Here is a 27,309-nt window from a genome sequence, read left to right on the forward strand (position 1 = left end):
TATCCTTGATTGAATCCATAGGACTTAGAGCAATTAATAGCTCTGAGATGTTGATGTCTTCTAACTTAGTTGAGTTTTAAACATTCATAGTAGTTAGACATCTAAATTACCAATGTTTATTACTATTGCAACAAATACACGGACTACATTACGAGAACTAGTGAATCATACACATACAAATGACCTATCCACAGACGGAGATAGGACATGAGTTTATTTTTCTTGCTATAAATCCATGAATTATAGCGAAATTTAAAAACCAAAACAAGGGGAAAAAGTAGTGATGAAAACTAATGCTGGAAACACGATTGCATTCAGTGCATGCAACAAGCCTTTTAAACCCATAGGTGACCCAAATAGGACAAGTGAAGTCTCGTGAGGGTTTCCAGAGATGTTACCCACAAACATCAAATGATCATGATGATCATATAACGCTGCGAATGGCTGTGTAGACATCAACTCCTTGGGGATCAGGTCTTTCGCCGTTGAGGCGTAATTCGAATCTATTCTCAACGAACGGCCTTGTGTAGAGGTTACTTTGAACGTGGCGCAACCGGCAGAGCACGTTGTTGTTGTTGTTGCCGGCTTGACCCACATGCTCGGGCTTGAACAATGTGCAAGCCCAACTCTTTTTGTTTTCGTCTCGTTGGTCAGCCGCGGCCATGATCAATTGCTTGTCTTTGTCCATCCTTCTGAAGTATTTGTTGTTGACAGTGCATTTGATATGCACGTAATGATTATCTTGGTCGTCTTGATTGTTTGCCTGCTCTACTTGGAAGATTGAGTACTCACTCTTAGGATCCTTTCCGGAGAATTGGACAATCTCATGAGTTTGGTTTTCTTCATCAAGCATGTAGCGCAAGTATTTATTGCAGATGTTTGATTTCAGCACAAAAGTGTTTGGTAGCGCAAGTGGATCCAAGTCGACGACTGTGCACACATCCAAATCGTTTTGGGGGTTGGGGTCTGCTCTTTCTGCAAAGAGACATTGATGGAAGTCGTTAGAAGTGAGTGACATTACATAGTGCCCGAGTTGCACGTGGAGTATTCGGAGGACTGCTTTGTTGTCTGCATGGACAACCCGAGGCTCGAACAGTGTGCAGGTCCAATGGTTTAGATCTTCCTCTGGTCGGTCAGCCTGGGCTACTATCCAATGCTGGTGCTCGTTTGGCCTTCTCAAGTATTTGTTATTGTAACAGCATTTGATATGCACGAGTCCTTCGTAACCGCCGTACGCAGGCTCCATTTGGAACTTTGCGTTCGGGCTCTTGTCATCCACTTCGGAGAATTGGAGAATCCCATGAAGATTCTCGTAACTTTGATGTATGTAGCGCAAGTATTTTTGGTTGTTGTTTGATTTCAGAGCAAAAGACCTTGGTAGTAATGCTGCCATGTTAATTGGGATATGATCTCTCTCTCTGTGCTCTTTCTTGTAATTCTCTCACATGCTCTTCTCCGAACCGCCTATATCCTATTTATATAAGAAAATTGCTACGACTGTAGCTATCCTATTTTTTATTATTCACGAGTTAGATGATAGTTTAGCATATAAGTTTTTTTTTTCTATGCTCACATGATGTCCACACTAATGACTCCATTAATATATTATTTTACAATCATATTGTTTATAGCATACAATAAACTATTTATAAGCCGCTATCCTCTTTACGGTCATGATCATGTTTGTCCGGGCTTATATATAAGTGTTTTTTTTTTTTGTCTTTTTATAGCCAACTAGCATACGTCCACACATGGGTGTGTGAAATGCTTTATTTTTGTTCTTAAAATTGAAGGAGAGAGAAAGAGCGTGAGAGAGAACGTGGTAGTGGGAAGAGAGGAAGAGAGATTTAATTTTTTTAATTTTTAATTTTTTTAAATTATAGATGTTAAAATCATCTATAAGTGATGCTTAAATAAAAAATAAAAAGGCTTTAATTTGTAAAATTACGTTACTACCCTTAATTTTTTTATTTTGATAGAATATTAATTAGTCTTTTCACCTTATTTTGATTGATAAAAAAGATTTTATTAATCCGTAGTTTAGATATGTATTATCTGTAATTTTACATTATCCTTGATTGAATTCGTAGGAGTTGAAGCACTTAATAGCTCTGAGAAGTTGGTCTTTAAATTTTTGTTAGAACTTCTCTTCTTTTTTTTTTTTTTTTTGGTCATTTTTTTTAGGACTTCTTTTCCCTCTTTCTAGATGAATGCTACACGTACTCGCTTTCAAACCAGACTCTCTCTCCATGGTTTCTACGTGGTTCAACTAATTATTTAATTCACAAATATTTTTATTTTTAACAAATGATATTAGTTACACTAGGGAGAGGTGAGTTAAGTCTCATAATGAATTAGCAATAATATGTTTCAAAATAGCATTTGGCAAAAATTGAACCTAAAACCTCTTACTTATAATGAACATTGTGGAGCCAAAAATAATCGCAAGGCGACACGTGGATTCTTGGGTAAAAGAGGACAAAAATACCCCTGAGGCATACTGGGATTCCTACGCGCGAGCAGCGGGCAATCATCCCTAAACCAAGTCAAAAGTGCCCAAAATAGGTAACAATTTAAAGTCTATTTCATCAAATCCTTTCTATAAGGTAATTCCTAAAACCTAATTTATTCTATATATTTTGCATTCCATTATTTAGCTAATCAATTAGCTAAATGATATTTTCCTTTCATATTCCCTAAAAATTGATTAATTAAGGGATTAATTACCTAATCAATCCCTTAATTATCAATTAAAACACCCATTCACACCTAAAACTACTAAGAGGTCGGCCACCTCCCTTTTCCTAACCTTTTTCACTTTTCTCCATTTTATTACCCCATTTATACAAATAATCAATTTTGTAACTCCTAATTAAACCTAAATTAAACCCAAAAAACCCTAGCCACCTCCTATCCCTATAAATATACTCTCATTCTCACCAAAAAAGCCAATTCCAACACTTTGGCAAAAATCCAAAATACTCTAAACACTATTTCTCTCTAAAATTCTAACTTTGGCATCGGAGGTTCTTCGGCCAAAGCCCCCCCATTCATCGTGGGCGCGTGAGGCGTTTGGCCTTAACCTAAGGTGCTAGTTGTTTTGTAGGTGCAAAATCGTCCAAGATCGAGGAGGAGAAAATTTGCATCCACAAACATTGTTCTAAAAATCCCGTATAGGTGCTAGGCGGCTAGCCACCGCCCCGATTAATGCCTAGGCATTTGAAAATTAAGAAAGGGCACCTAGACCTACTAAGGCACCCGCCTAGACCGCCTAGCCCGCCTAGACACCTGTCTAGATTGCACTATCTTTGATAGAAAATAGATAACTTTCATTTTGCATTTTATTGTTTCCAATAAATTGTAAGAGACTTATTGAACACTTAAATAAACACACATTATATGTTTGCTCCCCGTGTTTTCATTATGTTCCAATACTTCATAATATATATGTCATTCTATTTTCTAGTTTATGATGAAATTACATATATATTTTAAGTATAAACAAACACTTATTACACAAAATACAATAGATTTACTTAAATCCGCCTAGCCGTCTAGGCGCTAGGCCCCAGTCAGCCGCCCGACTAGCGTCTAGCGTCTTTTAAAACCTTACAAGTGAAGTAATACCACTAAACCATTACGAAGTGACCCACAAATGTTATTATCTTTATATAAAAAAAATTATTCTCATATATCAATTCTCTATGGTGCCCTGAAGTTGAATAGTGAATGTCATTAATTATTATTCCTAAACTCCGAAAGCCTTCGTATAGATATCCATTAAGTGTACTGAGAAATTTAGAAACGTATTCAAATTTAGACTTTATATAGAATTATAATCACTATTTTAATTTATGATAATTATAACCAAAAGTTAAAATAAAAGTATTAATATACTCTTAAAATGAAGTTTTCAAGAAGAACCTAAAAGCAAAATTCTACAACAAAAACACTTGAGGATTCATACTTTTTACTTTTTAGGATTGAAAATAAGTGTAAGTAATTGATTCGGAATTTCAGACCGAGCTCGAGAATCAGAAGTTCAAGAAGGTCATCAAATTCTTCAATCTTATTTTTGGGATGGAATTCTGAACACAAAGTTTCTTTACACTATGTTTGGATGAGAAAAATAAATTTCGAATTTTGACAAAAGTAGAAATTTATAAATTGACACGTACCAATTCTCTTAATTGAATTCATAAACATAGAAAATTTAAAATTTCCGTATGAAGAAAACTTGTAATTTGGGACATCTAATTCCCAAGTTTAAATTTCATATAAATACGGGTCATTTCCAAATTTTTATGGGTGAAAGTTTAAAAATATCAAATTTCGTATTTAAATTTCATTGTTTTTTTAGATTTTAACCAAACAAGAAATTTACAAATTATAGAAAATAAAATTTTGTCATTTCAAGTTCCGTCATTTTAAAATTCCTCAGTAATTTTAAATTTTCTCATCCAAACATAGTGTTAGGATATGAGATTGGAAAAATTTGTAAAACCCTACTTTTTTTCTGGTTTCTTCTACAATAGGAATCGAAATTCCACCAAAATAGTTTCGAAATTCTATCGAAGTTCAAACGATATTTCCATTAAAATCTCCAAAATTTTAAAGATATTAAACCGATTCATCAACATTAAAATAAAATTATTGAAATTTCGTGATAGTCTTTATAGAAATACCTTGACCGGCGATTTTTAATCCATTGTTATGGTGCATGATGGAAACACATGACTATCTTTTTTTTTTTTTTTTAAAGGGATCAACTGGTGGATTCGCCACAACAGTCCACTCTTTAAAGGGCCAAAAAGACTCACAAAAGAATATCAGCATCCATCTAACCACCATCATATGATTTACGACCACCAAGAATCGAACGTAGAATGTGTCATATGAAAACACATAACTATAGGACTGGGGACTTTGTTACCTGCCGTAATCAAAGAAAATTGTTGGTAATAATAATAATAATCTAAACTACCTATTAATAGAAGAGTGACTTTGGATGCGGTCCCTATTTATCAACGTTCTTTAATTGAAACCTTGTTAATTTTTAGTTTTTGATTGGGGTCCCTGAAATTAATACAATATTCTATGTAAGTTATTATAATTTAAATTAAATTTGATATTTGTAGTTACTTTTATTAATGAGATTTTAAATAAAATCCATGATTTGATGGGTTGAAAATATTAAAAAATAAATTATACTTATATAAAAAAGTATAATTTATCTTAATGACATGATGTATCATTAAGATATATTATATTTAAATAAAACCCATTATTTGTTATTACTTATATTAATGACATTTTACATAAAAAAAATTGGTAATTTTGATGCTATACAATTTACATACAAAAAGTTGATACATTTTATACAAAAAAGGTGGTACGTTTTAGATGAAAAAATTGGTACATATTATATTGTTGACCCTAAAAACTACCAAGCCTACGTGGCGTGCAGACCGAGTAATCTATAAGCTAACTACGTCCTTCGGTGAATGCGGGACGTGCTAACTCGTCGGCTGAGCTCGGCCGAGGAGTAAATTTGTTGATGTTACGTTGGGTGCGCGGCTGACTTCTGCGTCTTACGATTGCGGCCGAGAAAGGAACATGTCTCGGCCTCTTGGGCTCTCGAACCTGAAGACAAGGTTACTATTCTTACAAAGTTCACGAATCGCCGTCGTCGGATTCGGTCACAGTGATGTTATTCGTCGGAGTCGGATTCACTTCCGGGTTATTGATCTTGCCGAGACTCCTCATTGCACCAGGATTCGACTCGTCTTGTGGCATGGCATAACCGACCCGGATTTGGAAGCCCACGACCTAACCGATCCCTGAGAACCCTGTCGTAAGGCCTTCTGGGCCGAGAATAACTCCATACTCGGCCCAAACTAATATTTTGGGCCCTAACATATATACAAAACAATGGGTACATTTTAGAGTAAAAATATAAATACATCTTACATTAAAAAATGGGTACATTTTACATAACAAATGGTACTTACAAAAACAAAATTGGTATATTTTACATATAACAAAGTGGAGCATTTTTAAAGACAAATGGGTACATTAGCAATAAATTATTGGTACAAAAAAAATGTTAAAAAAAATGTGTAAAAATAAAAGTTTGAAAAATATGGACAAAAAAAAAAAGAAATTACTGTATGGGTACAAACTATAACTGAAAAGAAAATTGGTACAATTTAAAAAAAGGGCTGCAAATTAAAGGGAACTTCAATGAAAAGTTCTTGGTACTGTTCACTTTAACGAAAAACCACATTTTAACACTAAAAAGTCAATCATGGTACTATTCACTTTACCCTTTATTTTATCCTTATCGTTAAAACTCAAAGTTTTCAAGCCCTTTTCATTAGTTTTTCTTTTATTAAAACCAAGGGACCTTGATCAAAAATTGAAAATGAATAAGGTTTTAATCAATGGAGTTGAAAAAAGAGGGATGTGAACCTAATTTCTCCTTAATAGAACCCCTTTTATCAACCAAAAGAAGGTGAAAATACTATTTAGTTTTTTTTATTGAAATCTCACATACATGTGAAGCAAATATATATCTTGTTGATGCACAAAACCGGAGGTCTTAGAACAACGTAAATCCGACCGTGAATCTGCAAGAAAGTAAAGAACACAAGATGTATCGTGGTTCACCCCAATGTTTGGGCTACGTCCACACTGATTATTGTATTTCTCTGAGAGGGAGAGAGGGAGCCTCTGTAATGAGAGTGAGGCTATTCTATGAATATGAGAGGGTGGGGGGATGAGGAGGCTTAAGAAATGGCCTCCGAGGGTGAGAGTGAGGCTCTCTCCAATTGTGAGGGTGATGGGTCCTTTTATAGAATAAGGGCTCCTCACTTATTACATATTTGCCCATTCCTTTATTACATAATTACATTTGAGTCATCCGAGTATTTATACGAGATCTAAATACGGAGACCCTAAGTATGGTATAAACATATCTAATATTAAAAAAAAAAAACAAAATCTCCCACTCTCATTACCTACCACGTTTCTATTTCGCCTTCTCCTTTTCATTTAAAAAAATATAAATATATTCATACACACAATATGTAGGCATATACTAATAATAAAAATAACAACAATAATAATAATAATTTCCTCGATCGGTATCCCATCTCTTTATAGATATGAACATGGGTGATCTCATTGGTGTGACGCAAGATCATAAGACTTTCAAACTTGTATCGCACAATATTATATGAACAATAATAATAATAATTTCCTCGATCGGTATCCCATCTCTTTATAGATATGAACATGGGTGATCTCATTGGTGTGACGCAAGATCATAAGACTTTCAAACTTGTATCGCACAATATTATATGAACAAGATGGCTGATGTCATTATTGTCCAAGTGTTAGGCTTCAAAATTCACTTGTGAATATAACACTCATTCTAAATAAAAAGCTAAAACTAATATAATAAAGACGTTTTATTTTAATATTTTCAAACTCTCCCTCAAATTATTATAATAATTTTGAACTCTTAACTCTGCTCCTAATAATAGTTCAATTAAAAAAAGAAAGACTTTTGTTGAAAATAAAATATAGATAGAGAATACGAGAGAACAGAGAAAAACAAATTAGTGATTAGAAGAAGAAAATCTAAATGTCTTCCTTCTTATTAGAGTACCTATTCATAGCCTTAAAATTTACATGAAAATATTTTAACTAATTATATTGTAGTCTTTCACAAAGGACATGGCTACATATGTGGAGTCTTTGACTAAATTTTTTTGTAAAATGACAGCGTATGGCTATAGGCGTGGAGTCTTTTGTTAGCAATTAAAAGTTTTGTAACATGTAATTGACTTGGTTTCATGAGAGCTACATCTAAAGGATGGGAGTATAATTAAATGGGGACTTGTAATATATATATATGTTATGGTCTTTGATTAATATTTATTTCCTCATATTAACAAAGAGGAAGAAAGAAATAGCTTGTAAAAACTGGAAGAAGAAAGAAGCTACAGAGAATGATGAACTTTTCAATATATGTTTTGGAAGATGAAAAGATCCCTCCAAATGCCTTACACATTTCGTTTATGTAGAGAAAACTAACCATTACAAAAGTACAATACTACCCTTCTCATATTCTTTATCTTTCTAACAACCCAATACTACTTAACAACCTTACAACTGTCTAACCAACAGTTACAACTGTATAACCAACTAACCAACTACTATGGTTATTACTCCCCCCTCAAACTAAGCATGGAGCAACCAAGCTTAGTTTGCTGAACAATCGGTGACAATCCCAAACCAAGGAACCGGCAATGCTTCAAGAAAACAGGTCTATGTAATCCCTTGGTGAATACATCAGCAACCTGATCGTCGGTTGGAATATAATGAACACTGATGTCACCTTTTTGTACCTTTTCTCTAACAAAATGATAATCTGTATCAAGGTGTTTGATTTTAGAATGAAATACCGGATTAGAACTTAAGGCAAGAGCTAACAGATTATCACAGTGAAGAGCAGGAGGCCGAGGAAGAAACTGATGAATATCTTTGAACACAGATCGAATCCATGACACATCAGCTGTGCAATGTGCCAAAGCTTTGTACTCAGCTTCAGTAGAACTTCGGGATACAGTGGATTGCTTCTTGGATTGCCATGAAACAGGATTAGAGCCAATATAGACCACAAAACCTGACAGGGATCGTCGAGTAGTAATGTCAGCAGCCCAATCAGAGTCTGAATAGGCATTGATGTGGAAATTGTCACTTTTAGTATAGCACAAACCATAGCTAATGGTTCCCTGAATATAGCGGAGGATCCTTTTGACCAGATGAAAATGGGCATCAGTTGGTGCTGTCATAAATTGACACACCATATTCACTGAATAAGCAAGATCAGGCCTTGTGAAAGTCAAATACTGAAGGGCACCAACAATACTTCGATATTGACTTGGATCAGGTAATAATGTACCTTCACTAGCAAGAATCTGTGTGTGTGGCTTGAAAGGAGTAGATGTGGGCTTACAAGACTCCATGCCTGCCTTTTTCAACAAATTTGCGGCATACTTGGATTGGCTAATAAACAGAGACCCATCATCATTGTAATGAATATGCAAACCCAAGAAATAGCTCAAACGCCCCATATCTTTAAGATCAAACACTGCTGCCAAGTTGTTGATTATGCCTTGTACCTTTATGGAATTGGAACCAGTAAGGATGATATCATCCACATACAACAGCAACAAAATAATATCTTCATTATCAGTCTTGACAAATAGACTTGAATCAGAAAGAGAAGGTGTAAACCCAAGGGCTGGAAGATAGCTTGTAAACTTAGAATTCCAAGCCCTAGGAGCCTGTTTTAAACCATAGAGGGATTTCACTAATTTGCAAACATGAGTTGGATTCTCCTGATCAACAAAACCTTGGGGTTGCTGCATATAAACCTCTTCTTCTAACTCACCATGTAAAAAGGCATTTTTGACGTCCAATTGGCGCAAAGACCAACCAAACTGAGCAGCAAGTGCAAGTATAATCCGGACTGTAGTATGTCTAACAACAGGACTAAAAGTTTCAGAGTAGTCAAGACCATGTTCTTGTGTAAAGCCCTGGGCAACCAATCGGGCTTTGAATCTGGAAATAGACCCATCTGGATTCTTCTTGATCTTATAAACCCACTTACTACCAACTATCATTCGATGTGATGGAGGTGGAACTAAAATCCAAGTTCCCTGAGCTTTGAGAGCATCAAATTCCTCCTGCATAGCAATCTGCCATTCTTTCTTACTGGCAGCACCTTTGAAAGTTTTTTTTGTTCTTCATGATCAGAGACATGAGCCAGAAATGAGAAACCAGCATGACATGGATTGAAACATTGATTATCAGAACTACCATCCAGTAGTTGTAAGGAAGACAGCTCAGGTAGGAAGGCCAGATAGTTAGAATAACTTTGTCTTGTGATTGCACCTGATTGTAACCTAGTCTGCATCCCATGAGAACGTATCGGAACATTATCTGATGCATTAGATGAAGAGGAAGCATCAAAAGGTAGAACTACCTGTAACTGTGCAGGATCAATGACAGGAAGCAAGGGAAGTGTATCATTGTGAGAGGAAAGAGTAAAGCCTGGTGTTGATGTTGATTCAATGGACTGAGAATTCGAGACAACTGCAGTATCATTGTGAGAGATAGATGGAGACTGATGTCGATGTATATTGACCTCAGCTGACCTAGAAGCTTGTGCAAGCACCTGAGACTCATGCATTGGACTATTGACATGCTCTCTGTGATATAAAGGAACCGGTATAATCACTGGTGTACATCTCTGTGAGTCATGACTTTGTACCCCACTTGACTGAACTGCCTTAGGTAATTTCCCAGGAAAGCATGATTCATCAAACACAACATGTCGAGATATAACACACTTCCGAGTTTGCATATTAAAACAGATAACTCCTTTATACCCCATAGAATAGCCCAAAAATATACACATAGCAGATCTGGCTTGCAATTTATTTGCTGCATATGGTCTTAACCAAGGAAACACAGCTGAACCAAAAATCTTGAGTGAGTGTACATCAGGGATTTTCCTATATAGCATTTGATAAGGCGAGGACAAAGCAAGAATCTTACATGGCATTCTGTTAATCAAGAAGACAGAGTGTGCACATGCAAAATACCAAAACTCAGAAGATAAACCAGCAGCATTGAGAAGTGTGATTGCTGTTTCAACTATATGGCGATGTTTCCTTTCTGCCACTCCATTCTGTTGTGGAGTGTATGGACAAGAAATGAATGAACTTATACCCTTGCTAGCTAGAAAATCAGTAAAAGCTTTACTAACATACTCTCCCCCACCATCTGTTTGCAACCCTTTGATGTGCACCCCAAATTGAGTAAAGACAAAATGATAAAATCGCACAAAGATTTGAAATACATCTGATTTATTACTCATCGGAAAAATCCACACGTATCTGGTATATTCATCAATTAGAGTTACATAGTACCTATAACCTTCTAAGGACTTCACAGCCCAAACATCGGAGTGTATTTTTTCAAATGGAGAAGTACAAGTAACTGATCTAAGTGGAAATGGAGTTCTAGACATTTTCCCTTGAATACAAGACACACAAACACTAGACTTACTATCTCTATCAGCCACAATATTCGACTTTTGTAACATACAACTCATGATTTCAGGAGTAGGATGCCCTAATCTCTGATGCCATGTATCACATTTGATAGCTTTACCCACATAAGCAACTGGACTACTTGTAATCGACTGTACTCCTCTCTGCCTTTGCACAACCGGAATCTGGAACAATTCTTCAGGCTTACTCTTTCCTTGATACACTATTTCCCTTGTCTTCTTGTCCTGCACAAAGAATTCAGATTCATCACATATAAACCAGCTCTTATTGTCAGCACAGAGTTGTTTCACAGATAAAAGACTACGCGCAATATGTGGAACATGTAATACTTTGTTGAGAATAAGAGAGTGATTGTTAGTTTGTAAAGTAGTTGACCCAATATTTTGGATCGATAGATCAGTACCATTGCCAATGGTGATTTTGTCAGAACCCTCAAAAGGTGTGACATGAGTCAAGGAATTAACATCCGCTGTCATATGATGAGATGCACCTGAATCAACAATCCAGGCATCTTGAGGAACAAATGGTGTTGTTTGTTGAGCCTGCATTGCAGACAATGATGAGGGTGGAAGCTGCCCTTGATATGAATAATTGCTTCGTTGATAACAATCAAGTGCTGAATGTCCTCTCTTGCCACAGATTTGGCATTCAACAACATAGTTTGAAGGAGAAGAATTGATGTTCCTCTGATAACAGTTGGCTGCAGTATGCCCCCTTTTGTTACAAATCTGACACTCTATCACAGCATTTGTCCTTGTAGAAGTACTCCCAGACCAAGAATTATTACCATTTGGCCGTGAGTTGCTGGAACCATATCCTCGTCCCCTGAAAGTGTTATTATTCCTGTAATTATTGCCTCTGTATTGACCCCCATGTGATACTCGAGGCCCAAATTGAGCTCCTACATTAAGCTGTGCAGCATGATTATGTGGATCACTAGGATGACCAATAAAACCATATCCATACGACTCACCAGGATACATAAGAGATTGTGATGGTGAAAGATAACCTGCTGGATAGTGTGAAGGAACAGGATAAACAGGGTATTGAAATGGTGGTAAAGGCAAAGACTGATGTCCTGCAGTTTGAGGACCCTGAGAAGTAGAACCATATGGCACCGCAGTAATTGTTCCCGCAGTACTGGCAGGAATATGATTATGAGCCTGAGAATTTGAAGATGAAGCAGAACTTGAACCAGTGCTTAAACCCGAACCTTGAACATATAACGCAGACAAATTCTGAGACAAAGCATTAATCTCTCCTTCAATCTCCCTTTCTGCCCCCAATAATTGTGCTCGAAATTCTTTTAAAGAAATAGATGACTCTCTGGCCAAAATGACTGTACGAATAGTCCCATATTCCTTTGGCAACCCAGCAAGCCCAGCAATTATGACATCATTGTCAGATACAGATTCACCTGCAGCAGTGAGTTGATCCCTAATACCTTTCAACTTCAAGAGATACTTATCAATTGTATCAGATCCTTTTTGAATGGTATGTAACTCAGTTTTGAGATGGTTGACCCGAGACTTAGAAACAGATGCATATCTATCAACCAAATTGACCCACGCCTCATGAGCAGTCCTACAACCAAGAACATACTCCATCGCATCATCAGTTAAAGTGGCAAGAAGTAAACTAAGCAACGCCATATCTGTAGACTCCCAATCCATAAACGCCTCAGTAATCTCCTTTGTAACCCCAGCCTCTGGATTAACCACATACTTTGATGGACACACCGTTGTGCCATCGAAATGACCAAACAACTTATACCCCCTCAAAACAGACTGAAATTGAAATGCCCATTTGGCAAAATTATCATCTCTTAGTTTGATAGTAAGCATACCCAAGATTCCATTGACTTTAAAATTTGGACTACCCATGATTATCTTCAAGCAACAACAACTAATTACCAATTGAGATTATGCACAGAGACTGACACTCTGAGAAGAAAGACTAACACTTTCTTGAACTCACAACTTCTTGACTTAGAAGGAATGACACCTTCTTGAATGCATGAAAGAATGACACTTCCAGCAAAAACAATGCGTTCTAATTATCGCAGCAAATCAACATATACAAATCAACAAAAGAACCCAACTCTATCAAATCATTACTCTGCTTAAACTGAAAAAACGAAAGAACCAGAAACCACCTGAACCGAAATCGAAAAGAAAACCAATCTTGCTCCAATCGCACACCAATGAAGCAACGAACATCCACCAAACCGAACCCCCAATGAAGCGACGAACAGCAGCGGAGCACACCAGGATCACAATCGGTGACTAACGCACACCGGCGATGATACCATATTAACAAAGAGGAAGAAAGAAATAGCTTGTAAAAACTGGAAGAAGAAAGAAGCTACAGAGAATGATGAACTTTTCAATATATGTTTTGGAAGATGAAAAGATCCCTCCAAATGCCTTACACATTTCGTTTATGTAGAGAAAACTAACCATTACAAAAGTACAATACTACCCTTCTCATATTCTTTATCTTTCTAACAACCCAATACTACTTAACAACCTTACAACTGTCTAACCAACAGTTACAACTGTATAACCAACTAACCAACTACTATGGTTATTACCTCAATCTCAGTTTCCTATCTCTTTCATATCCATGTGAACATGGATGATCTCATTGGTGTGACGCAAGATTTGTTAAAATAGCTGTCTAATTGATTTGTTAATTTGTATCTTTTTTTAACCTCTTCTGCTAATTCTGTGAATATAATTCTCATTATATAATTAAAAAAAAAAGCGAAAATTCATATAAGAGAAATAAAGACTTTTTATAACATATAAATTAAGACTTTCAAACTTGTATCCCATATGTAAAGAATTATAATTACATGTTCGAATGCACTGACTGGTGTTTCTTTTTCTTCAATATCTTCTAATTGCGGGTAAAATGAGCAATTGTCAACTTTCATAAACCACATAGCGATAGGTGTGGAGTCGTTTGTTAAAAAATTTGTTTGTAGGATGTGAGTTTGTAGTTAAAATGAGGTGTAAAAGCATATGGCTATAAGTGTGATATTAAAGTTTGGATAATGTTAGCGAAATTAAATTTTCAAACCAAATTTGCCAATCACAAGATGTGACATCAATAGGTAATAAGCACGTTAATCAACATTTAACTAATAATCCAATCATCAACATCCACATTATTTGGTTTACAAAATTTAATTTAAAATTTTAATCTTCCTAATATTACACTTAAAATTTTGTAACGAATTCTCGTCGTCTCCATGAAAAATAGATATAGAGGACGTAAGTACAATTAAAGCAACTGTAAACTTTCAACAAGCAAATTGATGTAGGTATGGGATCGTTTATTAGGAATTTTGGGTAGCATGTGTTTATGGTTAAGATTATAGAAAAAGACTTAACAATGTGAATTTGAAGACTTGTTATAGAATTCAAATTTTTGTAACGTATGTGAAACCACATTGTAGAAGGTCTTTGTTTTTGTTTTTTAAATTGAACTCGAGCTATATCGTATGAAACACAGGTCTAAAATTTCTTGGCCACCCTGTGATGGTTGTAAAAAGTCCTTATTGGCAATTCAAATTTTATTAGAATTAAAAATTATAAGATTCCTTGTACACTATTTACTTAATATTAAGTAGAATGACTTTTTATAGCATATAAAACAAGGCTTCTTTTTTCACAAAAATATAAGGATGGTATTATTACTAAAAACCATTTCATTATAGACTTTAAATACGATAATAATAAAAGAAGACTCTTTTTTTCAATAATTAGGTGGAGTTCTGAGGGGAGAGAGGGAATGGGGTGAGGCCCTGGGGAGCCTCGAAATTGTGTGAGGAGGGCTAAGGGTGCTTAATTTCCACTATTGCGCTAGCCCTCCTTAAAGGTTTAGGAGAAGGGGTGACCGGGGAGGGAAGAGGATCTGGTCCGAATCTCTCACATCAAAGGCTCAGGATTAAGTGATCTAAACAATTGAAATATGATTAAATGGTTATCAGTATTAAAACTTCTAGAAGGATCTCTTGTTTGTAACTGTTGGATCAAATTTCAACAACCCAAATCACTTGATTTTAGACCTTTGATGGGAGAGATCTGGACCGGATCCTGTTCGCCGGGAAGCTCATATGTGCGTAAGGATGGGGCCACAAAGGTGCTTAACTTTCACTATGGTACTAGCCCTCCATAATAAAAAATACTTTAAATACTAACTTTTATTACCTGCCAACTGCTGTGTATTTTGCTTCTTCGACATATTATGTTCCATCTGTGGCCTTTTCGTAGGAAGGTTTTGTATTTGAAACATGACTCATCTATACCATATATAGCTAGTTACACAAACAATTCGACAGATTGGGTATGCCTTTGCCTTCAATTTAATCTCTTTTAGGAAGTGCTATTAATTGACCAATTGTCAACTTTCATAAAGCACAATAAAACATATGGCTATAAGCGTGAGGTCTTTGTTAGAAATTAAAACTTTGGTAACATGTGAATTCATTTGGTCCATGAGAAATATTGATGGAATATATGCTGTGTATTGCATCTTCCATATCCAAATCACCAAGACTCCTTCATGGAAGATATTGATTCATATACACTAACACTGATTTTGTTTTAAATTTACTTAGAAAACCTGTTATTTGGGAATTGGATTCGTTAAGTGCGGAAGGATTATAATTAATAGCTCAGGTTGTTGTAGTGATCAAATGACTTGGTCTTGGTGTGTGGTCGTACTCGCCTAATTTTTGTTCACAATTATAAACTATGTTGTATACTCACCAACTTATTTATTATCGTTAGATAAGTTTAAATTTTGAGATTTGTATAATGGATAGGCACAAATCTCAAAATTAAAACTCATCTAATAGTGATAAATATGATGGTAAACATTACCACCACTTGAGGATGGTGAACAAAAATGCACTTAATCTTCTATTGCCTTTGCGTATGCCCAAAAAAAAAGCACAATATTGTTGGGGGTATTTAAAAATATAACCATTTGAGATACCATGTATTGAAATATAACCTACTTTTTAACTCTTACATAACTAACCAAAATTGGTATTCAAAAGACTAAATTGCCCTAGAACTAAAATATTCTCTTCAGCAACGTCTGATTATCTCTCGCAGTCATGGGACTGAATTATCAGCAGCATCCGTGGAGATTTCAGAGTCGTTGCTTCGCGATTCCGACGACAAAATCAAGGACGTCGAGTCCGAGGACGACGACTGAGTCTCAGAATGGAAGGACCGGATCACCATCAGAGGGTCGGGATAACTCCTCCTTCAACGTCGCCGCCGGGATGCTCGGATTCTTCTTCGTCAAGTCATGGACTGGATTCTTGGAAAAATTAGAGCTTTCAGTTCCCCCCTTTACCAGGCAGAAGAACACCTTCAACCAAACCTGCATCGTTGCCTTGCTATGGCCTCGATTTTAGCAGTAAACCTAATTGCTTTTGTTTCGATCTTCACTACTTGGTATTAATCACATCACTCATTAACTGATTAGCTAGTTCTTAGCTTTTATTCTCTTCTTTTTTTGTTAGTTAATTTTGATGTTAGTCATAGAAAATTGGTGTTTCTCCTCTCCAAACCCCTCATCTCCATTTTAATTATTGAATGAAGTGGAGATAACAGAGTAATGTCTGGTGGTTCAACAATGGGATGAGGCTGACAGTAAAAAAATAAAAATGTTGGGAGGAAGAGAGTTTTAATCCAAGGGTAATTAAGTCTTCTGAACATCAATTTTGGTTAGTTTTATAAGAATTAAAAAAAAGGTTTTTTTATTAGCACCCCACATATTATTGAATGCACCCCACAAAAAATTCAATATTAAATTACTTATTTATTCTACTATGCAATGACAATTTCAACCTTATTAAGTTTAAAAAAATAAAAAAATTTCCAAATACACCCACATCACTTTTAGCATATTATTTATCTTCTTCAATTATCAAAACCCTCCCACCCTCCATTGTTGAACAATATCCTAACTAATAAAACTACAAAAACATTGATTGAGAAAACCCTAACAAAATGTCTATGAATATACCAATGTTATTGATCACTATGACTGCAAGAAATTATTTTCTCTCCAACCACACATTTTATCACATCCCGGCATTTACTATGTTGAAAAACTTCAGAACTTATGCCTTTGAACCAGCTCTGTGAATTGCAATGCCAATAACTTGAAACTTTCGATAATTCTTTTTTATTTTTTATTTCTTTTGTTATAGAAAAGTTACATAAGATCTTGAGTTTGGATAATTCTTGAGTTTGGAAGTGACATAAGATTTGCCAATCTGCACAAAGATAAAAAAATTTAAGATAAGTGTTAGCGTCCAAATCGGTTAATGATAATATTCTCTCAAGCTGGAAAGAAAAAACAAGTCAATCATAGAAGTAATTAGCCTGAGAATAGAAGGGTATCTAGATTCAATCCATCAAAATTAAAAATAAGTATTAGAAAATTTGAAGAAATTGGGGTGTATGTAGAAATATAATGTGTGTTTTGAGAATGTGGGGTGTGAGGTTATTATGGAGGGGTATGTGGGGTGTATAAAGATAATTTTTAATTGAAAAAGTAAATGTGGGGTGTATTAAGTATGTAGGGTTTATTCAACAATTTGTGGGGTGTTAATATAAGGTTATATTTCAATAAGTGCTTTTTAAAATGGCTATATTTTCAAATTTTAAGGCTCGAACTTTTTAATCGTTATAATGGAAGACGCTTTGGACTTCGCTGGAGGGTAGGTGATGGTGAGTTCATTTTTCTTATCCTTGGCTACCGTTATTTTCAAACATTTTAAGTTTTTCTTCCCCTCCCAACAAAATTTAAATACTATCACTTTCATTACTTGCCAACTATTGTGCATTGCCTCTTCAACATTATTGTGTTCCAGTTGTAGCCTTGTTTATAGGAAGGCTTTGCATTAGAAACTTGTAACTTTTTTTTCTTTTGGGCAGTTAACCATTTTAATTGCTTTGAGCTGGAGTTAGGTGTTTGTAGTTGTATGTGGTGACGGTCAATTTTGTTTTACGAGAGATATAAAATGTGTAGGATGACAAATAATGTCATTAAAAAATTAATGAGGATATTACAATAACTAAAAAATATTCATTAAAGGCTCAACTCAGCTTATGAAAGCAGTTTTTAAAAGCAATTTATATCAACACACCTTCTTTTTACTTCTTACACACCCTTTCAATTTACGATTGTGGGATTAGATGATTAGGAGAAGATCAATGGATAAAAATTAACAAGGGGTGTGTGAGAAGTAAAAAGGGGTGTGTGGATATCACTCATCTTTGGTAAAATAGCTTGATCTATTTGGTTCGTTTACATATTTTCCAAACGATTATGTTCCAGTAGTAGCCTGGTCTGTCAGAATAGTTTATTTTCCAAACAACAAAACGAGCAATTGTCAACTTTCATAGAGAACATGGATAGATGTGGAGTATTTTGTAAGAAATTCTTTAAAGAAGTCACTTATAATGATGAGCAATGGCGGATTCAAGAATCAAAGCCGGCCCTAAGGGTGGCCGATCGAAGTAGGAGTCCGCCTAGGGTCATCACTCCGAAGGGGCCTTGATATTTTTATTAAATATATATATATATATATTTACAAATTAAATTCAATAAAAATATGAAAAAATAAAATCATAGGCAATAATATAATTTTTCACAAAAAGAATTTTATTGTTTTTTCTTGTTCTCATCCATATGTAACTGCAGTTTTACTCTTTCAAATCTAATTAACATTTAAATATCAAAATGCCAAACCTTTTTCGATATAGCCCCAATCGCTTTCTCTCTTCGTTTTCACAAAAACTATCACTCTTCTCTCTCGGTCACTTGGTGAGCATTTTGATATTCATGGGAAAAACTTATTTCTAGAGCCAAGAATATTCTTGAGAGAAACTTTACTTAATGAAATAAATCTAGCAAATGGAAAGTGTTGAAATATCTGACGCAAATGGATGTTTGTTTTCCGAATGCATGGGTTGATTATAGAACTTTGTTAACCATACCAGTTTAGTTGCTTTTGCAGAAAAAAAAATTCAAAATTAAAGTTGATCAAAACTTATCTTCAATCAACTATATACTTCACAAGAAAGAGTGAATGGATTAATTATTTTATCAATTGAAAAAAGATTAGGTTGAAAAATTATATTATGTAAACTTAATTAGTACATTAATTTGTGTATAAAAACACGAGGTGTGTAATATTTAAGTAGTGTTCATATATCTTTCTTCTTTTGATATTAATTTTTAATGATATTTGATGTAGAAATAGACTATTTCATTGTACAACAAGTCAAGATTGTAATATTGGGTGGTCCTAATTAAGGTATACTAGGAGCTAGTCGGGCAAATGACTGAGGCCTATATAGCGCCTATGCGCCTAAACAGGGCTTAGGCAAGGGTTTAGACAAACTCGGGGGTTTAAGTAAGTTTACTATATATCATATAAATAAGTGTTTATTTACACTTCAAAAAACTATACTTGTTTTGAGAATTAGGTCTATTATTTTAATTAATTTTATTATTTACCATATATCATACAAAAATATCATAGCCTTTTCTTTAGTATTTTAGTGAATTTGATGGTATGAGATGAAAGTTCAAGTGATTACATGTTCGTAGTACTTTACAAAATAGCTTATGAATTTATAGTGAATTATAAAAGAAATAACGTTGTCAAACATGTGATATAAAAAGGAATGTTTGAATAATACATCAATTCTTTTATTAATTAAAATGATAGATGACACAACTTGATTGGATAAAAATTAAAAAAAAAAAAAAGACAATAGCACACAAATACCTTTCCACACACATAGGATTTGTGTTTATTGCTTTAATACAGTCCAATTAAAGTTAAATTAAAAACAAGAAACAACAATAAAACTAGTGATAAGTGCTATTATCACTTTCACAAGGAACACGACGCATGCATATATAAGTCTTTTAAACCCATAGGTGACCCTAATGGGACGAGTGAAGTCTCGTGAGGGTTTCCAGATACGTTACCCACAAACATCAAATGATAATGATAAATCATGATCATGGAAGGCCATGGATGGCTGTGTAGACATCCACTCCATGGGAGTCAGGCCTTTCGTCGCTGAGGCGTAATTCAAATCTATTCTCAACGAAAGGCCTTGTGTAGAGGCCGCTTTGCACGTGGCGCAATCGGCAGAGCACGTTGTTGTGGTTTTTGCTGGCCTTTCCAACACGCTCAGGCTTGAACAATGTGCAACCCCAACTTTTTGTGCTTTCGTCTCGTCGGTCAGCCACTGCCATGATCAATTGCTTGTCTACGTCCATCCTTCTCAAATACTTGTTGTTGTACAAGCATTTGATGTGCACGTAATGATTCTCTTTATGGTCTTTACTGTTTGCCTGCTCTACTTGGAAGATTGACTGCTCCCTCTTAGGATCCTCTCCGGAGAATTGAACAATCTCATGATTTTGGCTTTCTTCATCAAGTATGTAGCTCAAGTATTTGTCGCAGCTGTTTGATTTCAGCACAAAAGGGCTAGGTAGTGCCAGTGGATTCAAGTCGATGACTGTGTACTCAACCAAACGGTTTTCGGGTTTGGGGGCTATCTCGTCTGCGTAGAGGCATAGATGGAAGTTGTTTGCAGCGGCTTCCTCTACAAAATGCCCCACGCCCGAGGGGAGTACTGTTCGGCTGAGGAATGCGGCGCCCTGGTTTGCAGTGTACAACCTTATATAACGCCCGAGTTGCACGTGGAGTAAACGGATGACTGCTTTGTTGTCTTTATTGACAACCTGAGGCTCGAACAAAGTGCAGGTCCAATGGCTTTGATCTTCCTCTGGTTCATCACCGGCAGCCACAATCCACCACTCCCGTTCGTCTCCTCTTCTCAAGTATTTGCCGTTGGTAGTGCATTTAATATGCACAAGTTCTCCATTACCGTCGGCTCTCTCCACTTCGAACCTTGCGTGCGAGCTGTTAACATCATCTCCCGAGAACTGGACAACCCCTTGATATTTCCCGATGTTTTGATTTATGATGCGCAAGCATTTTTTGCTGTGGTTTGATTTCAACGCAAAGAAGCTCGGAAGTTCTGCCATCTTAACTAACTGGGATGATATATCTCTCTCCTCTCTTAATTCTCTCTTGTGTTATTCTTTGCCTTCTCCTTGCTCCAAACCAGCTATCCTATTTATAAGCCCACACCTTTCGTGCGATGCAACCAACTCTACACAGCTTGAGACCGTTTACTTTGTCTTGTGTCCCATTTCCTTCACATTCTTTGTCTATATTTAATAGTTCTATATGCACGTGGTAATATTTTTGGTTAATATGAACATGGCTGACCTCATAGGAGTGACGCGAGATTTGGTAAAATAGCTTGATCTAATTGGTTGGTTTATATTCCAAACTATTCTGTTCCATTGTAGCCTGGTCTATCGGAATAGTTTATATTGTAAACAACTAAATGAGCAATAGAATGTCAACTTTCATAAAGAACATGGATAGTTGTGGAGCATTTTGTAATAAATTTCTTTAAGCAAGTGGCTTATAGCTATGATGAGGAATGAAATTTGTGACATGGTGAACTCAAAGACTCGATGTTCAAAGCTTTGGATTTAGTTTCTATCATTTGTGATTTATTTCAAACGCATTATGGGCATTTTTAATTGGAGTGGTTTACCTACATATGCAGCCACTTATAGCTATGATGAGGAATGAAATTTGTTACATGGTGAACTCAAAGACTTGATTTTTAAGCGTTCAATTTTGTTTCTATCATTTATGATTTATTTGAAATGAATTCTGGGCATTTTTAATTAGAAATTTTTTTTGTTTACTTGGATACAACGACATGGCGTACTATTTTACTCGAATTATAATTGTTGATGCACAAAATCAGCGATAACTTTAGTACAACAGAAAGTGTTAAATTTGTGACCTTCGCTAAATTGTTCTGGTCACTAGTGCGGATAAGTAAGTAAATGGATAGGGACAGGGAAGCAAACACAAGATGTACGTGGTTCACCCAGATTGGCTACGTCCACGGAGTAGAGGAGTTCTCATTAATTATGAAAGGTTTACCCAAGTACATAGGTTTAAGCTCTCCTTTAGTGAGTACTAGTAAATGATTTAGTACAAATGACATTAGGAAATATTGTGAAAGAATGATCTCGATTTATAGAAGAGAGTTTCTAGTTTCATTCTGACATTGACATGTGTCGTGTTGTGATTGGCTTCTGATGTTAACACGTGTTGCACTATGATTGGCTTCTGATGTCGATACGTGTCGCGCTGTGATTGGCCTTCTAGTTGGAGGGAAACTCTTCTGGGTCCTTGACGGTATAACGTTGACCGGTGCTCAGTAGTTTCGGGATTGGTCAAGTATGGTACAATTAGTGCTCCCCTAAGTTCCCGAGTGAAGGAAGCACCTCGGTTGGAGACTTGCAAGATCCAAGCTATTGAGTAATCACGAAACTTCTAAATACCAAAGTGTTGTATCATTTTCACTTGCCTTATCTATCTCATATGTAGATGTGGCATCTTCTCTGAAAGTACTTTTCCTTCATCCAGGGGTGGTATCTTTAACCGATGAAGATGCACAAGGTAATGTATCAATTTCACTTGAAGCTTACTTGTAGTTTTGGGCTTGGTCAAGTGCGATACAAACCCTATAGTAGGAGTCTCCTAAGTCGCCGAGCTAGGAGATTTGCCGAATGAGGTAACAGACAAGGTAAGCAATCAGACTTCCAAGCAAGTAACCTAGATCGGAGGTTCGACTTCGGCTTCCGGTTGATTGTTCTCCTTCTCCTTGTGTCGTAAACAACAACAAGGATAAGGAAAAGCAAATGGAGAAGAGATGATATGAGATACTTTTGCTTTTGAAGAAGTAACTTTCCACATGCTTATTCTTGAACTGGGCTGGAGGGTATTCTGGTTTTCTCTAGAGTATAAGGCCGACTCAAGAATTTGAGGGTCAAAACAAACTCATCAAATCTAAAGTACGTTTGACCCTGATGATATGGGATACTTTTGATGTTGACAAAGTAGTGGATGTATCGGCATGTGTTCTGTTACGCTTGTCTCCACATGCTTCCTTGTATCCTTCTCACTTGCCCTATCTGTTTCTCAGGCAGATGTGGTATCTTATCTGGAAGCATAAGATGTTGAAGATGAGTACTCGAGAGCAATGTCAGGTAAGTAATCAGGCAAGGGGTTCTAGGCAATCAGTTCTTGATTGGAAGCTTGATTCCAAGTGCTGACTGATTGCTCTCTTTTTCCTTGTATTGCAGGTAAGAACAAGGCCAAAGGAAAAGACAAGTAAAAAACATGATATGGGATACTCTTGCTTTTAACTCTGATGATATGAGATACTCTTGCTCTTGTGTGGCTTGTTTGCAGAGGTATTATCGCGAGGAAAAGAAGCTGAGTATTTCGAGAGACTCTGCTGAGAGTGCCATTTCGGATGTGAAGAAAAGTTGAGCATTTTTTTTTATTTGCAGGTCTGCCTGGCTGTGAAGGATGGAGGTCGACATATATAAGAGTCTCCCTAACAACAAGTAGTAGTGTTATTCCTTTACCCTTCTTGGTCATAGCAATGTAGTGGGAGCTGTAAGTTTCACGTGTTTTAATTTTGTCAGAGCACTTTGAAAAAGTGGTTTGTGGTATTTGGAAAGCTGATGTTGCGTGTGAAGATTGCAGACAAGCTTTATCCAAGGAAATCTGGCTCTCGAAGTTCAGAGAACTGCGCCTCTTCGGTTTTCGAACAAGCAATCCTGTCGGAGATCTAGCTCTCGAGATTCAAAGAATAGTGCATCTTCGATTTTTGAGAAAACAACCATGTTGGGAGTTTGACTCTTAAGATTCGGAGAGCAGTGTCTCTTCGATTTTTAAGAAAGTAATCCTGTTGGGAGTCTAGCTCTTGAGATTCGGAGGGCGGTGCTTCTTCGATTTTTGAGCAAGCAATCTTGTTGGGAGTGTTTTCTCGAATGTGAGTAAAGGTTGGGCATTTTTGCCAGTCTGCCTTGCCACAGAGCACGGAGTTTGACACACATTGGGACTTTCTAATTATCAAGCAGTGGTGTTGTTCCTTTACCCTTGTGGGTAATAGTAAGGTAGCTGGACCTTCAAAATTTATGTGTCTAAATTTTCTCATAGATATTTGACAAAGTTATCTGTGGTACCCGAGGAGTTGATGTTGCATGTGGAAAGTGGTGTCTCTTCGGAATCCGGAGAGTGGTGCCTCTTCGATTTTTGAACCAACGGCCCTGTTGCCCTTTCTTTTATAAGGGCACCAATTGTGTGCAAGAAGTACATTTAGAGAGTTATTTCTTGTAGAAATTTTTCCCTTACTTCAGAGATTTATTGTACCTCATTTCTCCTTCATCATTTCTGAGAATGTCTAGCCCATCCGACTGTCGTTTTGACTTGAACTTTAGTGAAGAGGCAGCCATGCCTTCTCAAGACAACATATGGCACCCATCCTTCTTATCCCCTACTGGTCCTCTTACCGTTGGAGACTCTATGATGAAGAATGATATGACTGCTGCGGTGGTGGCCAGGAACCTTCTCACTCCCAAAGATAACAGACTACTTTCCAAACGGTCTGATGAGTTGGCTGTTAAGGATTCTTTGGCTCTCAGTGTTCAGTGTGCAGGTTCTATGTCTAATATGGCCCAACGCCTATTTGCTCGAACCCGTCAAGTTGAATCATTGGCATTGAAGTGATAAGTCTCAAACAGGATATCAAAGGGCTCAAGCATGAGAATAAACAGTTGCACAGGCTTGTACATGACTATGCTACAAACATGAAAAGGAAGCTCGACCAGCTGCAAGAATCTAATGGTCAGATTTTACTTGATCATCAGAGGTTTGTGGGTTTGTTCCAAATGCATTTATTGCCTTCGTCTTCTGGGGCTGTACCGCGTAATGAAGCTCCAAATGATCAACCTTCGGTGCCTCATTCTTTTGGGGTTCTACCTAGTACTGAGGCTCCAAATAATCACCCTCTGGTGCCTCCTCTTTCTGGGGCTCTACCGATTGCTGAGACTTATCCTGAGTAACCTTTGTGAAGGCTCCCTCTTGTTTGTTTATTTTGATTCATGTATATGTACATATTTGTAACTTATCGAAGATATCAATAAACAAACTTTGCTTTATTTTAACGTATTGTGTTAAATACACCAAGACATTCTTCAATAAGTTCTTTGAATTTTTCCTTTTGTTGAATCTTGTATGTTGAAGCTTTGTGAGTGAAACATGTAGGTTGAGGTAGTGCTCCCTTAATTTCCTGAGAGATGAAAACTTCTCTGTTGGAGACTTGAAAAAATCCAAGTCACTGAGTGGTTGTGAGACTTCCGAGTATCAAGGTGCAGTAGCATATGGTAGGAGTCTCCCAAGTCTCCGGTCGAGGGAGTTAATGAATGAGGTGTCTTGCTAGTAGCCAAGTTTCCAAAGTAACAAAACTTCACCATTTTCCTTTCTAAGTGGTAGCCCAAAACTCCTCCTTCATATATATTTGTTATGAAAGTTGTTAGGCCAAAAGAACATGAGGTCTAGGCAATTTTTTTTTAATTTTTTTTTCAATTTTTGAATTTTGGAATTTTCGAATTTTCGAATTTTCGAATTTCTGAATTTTTGAAAAAATATATATATATTTTTAAGCTTTATATGTGAAGCTTTGATGTTGAAGTTTTGTTGGGTACCATGAATTGATTTTGCTTCACACTATCTTGATCAAGATAGTGTGAAGCTTTTGTAGGTGAAGCTTTTGTGTTGAAGCTTTGTAGGTGAAGTTTTTGTAGGTGAAGCTTTTGTGGGTGAAGCTTTTGTAGTGGGTGAAGCTTTTGTTGGTGAAACTTTTGTGGTGGGGGAAGCTTTTATAGGTGAAGCTTTTGTGGTGGGGGAAGCTTGTGTTGGTGAAGTTTTTGTTGGTGAAGCTTTTATGGGTGAAGCTTTTGTAGGTGAAGCTTTTGTGGTGAGTGAAGTTTTTGTGGTGGGTGAAACTTTTGTTAGTGAAACTTTTATGGGTGAAGCTTTTGTAGGTGAAGCTATTGTGGGTGAAGTAGCTTTTGTAGGTGAAGCTATTGTGGGTGAAGTTTTTGTAGGTGAAGCTTTTGTGGTGGGTGTAGCTTTTATGGGTGAAGCTTTTGTAGGTGAAACTATTGTGGGTGAAGCTTTTGTAGGTAAAGCTTTGGAGTTAAAGCTTTGGAGTTGAAGCTTTGTAGGTGAAGTTTTGGAGTTGAAGCTTTTGTTGGGTACCATGAATTGATTTTGCTTCACACTATCTTGATCAAGATAGTGTGAAGCTTTTGAGAATTTATAGTTGTCCTCCATTGATGAAGCTTTTATTGGTGAAGCTTTGTTGGGTACCACGAATTGACTTTGCTTCACACTATCTTGATCAAGATAGTGTGAAGCTTTTAAGAATTTGTAGTTGTCCTCCATTGATGAAGCTTTGTTGAATTTCCTTTTTTTTTTTTTGGGAAACTAGAAATTTGAAAATGTGGGAGAGACAATATATACAAATTTTGCTTCCACACTGTTGAGCAAGAGATTATGATGCAAGACACACCTTGTAGCAGTCGAAGGTTTGGATGAACCATATAAATTGAATTTGCTTCGAACAGTCTTGAATTTGCCTTGAAGGTTTGAAAATTGTAGTTGTCTTCCATTGATGAAGTTTTTGTTGGCACCATAAATTGGTTTTGCTTCACACTGTCTTGATCAAGAGTGTGTGAAGCTTTTGAGAATTGTGGTTACCCTCCATTGATGAAGCTCTTGTTGGCACCATAAATTGGTTTTGCTTCACACTGTCTTGATTAAGAATGTGTGAAGCTTTTGAGAATTGTGGTTGAACTCCTTTGATGAAGCCTTTGTTGGCACCATAAATTGGTTTTGCTTCACACTGTCTTGATCAAGAGTGTGTGAAGCTTTTGAGAATTGTGGTTGCCCTCCATTGATGAAGCTCTTGTTGGCACCATAAATTGGTTTTGCTTCACACTGTCTTGATCAAGAATGTGTGAAGTTTTTTAGAATTGTGGTTGCCCTCCATTGATAAAGCTCTTGTTGGCACTATAAATTGGTTTTGCTTCACACTGTCTTGATCAAGAGTGTGTGAAGCTTTTGAGAATTGTGGTTGAACACTTTTGA

The 27,309-nt window shown here is 36.3% G+C and overlaps 1 protein-coding gene across 1 annotated transcript; it reads right to left on the minus strand.

The window, feature by feature from the left end:
- Positions 1 to 424: 424 nt before the first annotated feature.
- LOC103438247 (uncharacterized) lies at positions 425 to 1,393 on the minus strand. Its single transcript, XM_008376770.1, has one exon. The coding sequence runs from the start codon at positions 1,391 to 1,393 to the stop codon at positions 425 to 427; it is 969 nt and encodes a 322-aa protein (XP_008374992.1).
- Positions 1,394 to 27,309: the final 25,916 nt, after the last annotated feature.

Source organism: Malus domestica, chromosome 06, assembly GCF_042453785.1.
Source record: "Malus domestica chromosome 06, GDT2T_hap1".
Lineage (NCBI taxonomy): Eukaryota > Viridiplantae > Streptophyta > Magnoliopsida > Rosales > Rosaceae > Malus > Malus domestica.

Bases quoted from the DNA above. Each gene is read 5' to 3' on its own strand.
- LOC103438247 (XM_008376770.1), bottom strand. From the start codon at position 1,393: ATGGCAGCATTACTACCAAGGTCTTTTGCTCTGAAATCAAACAACAAC.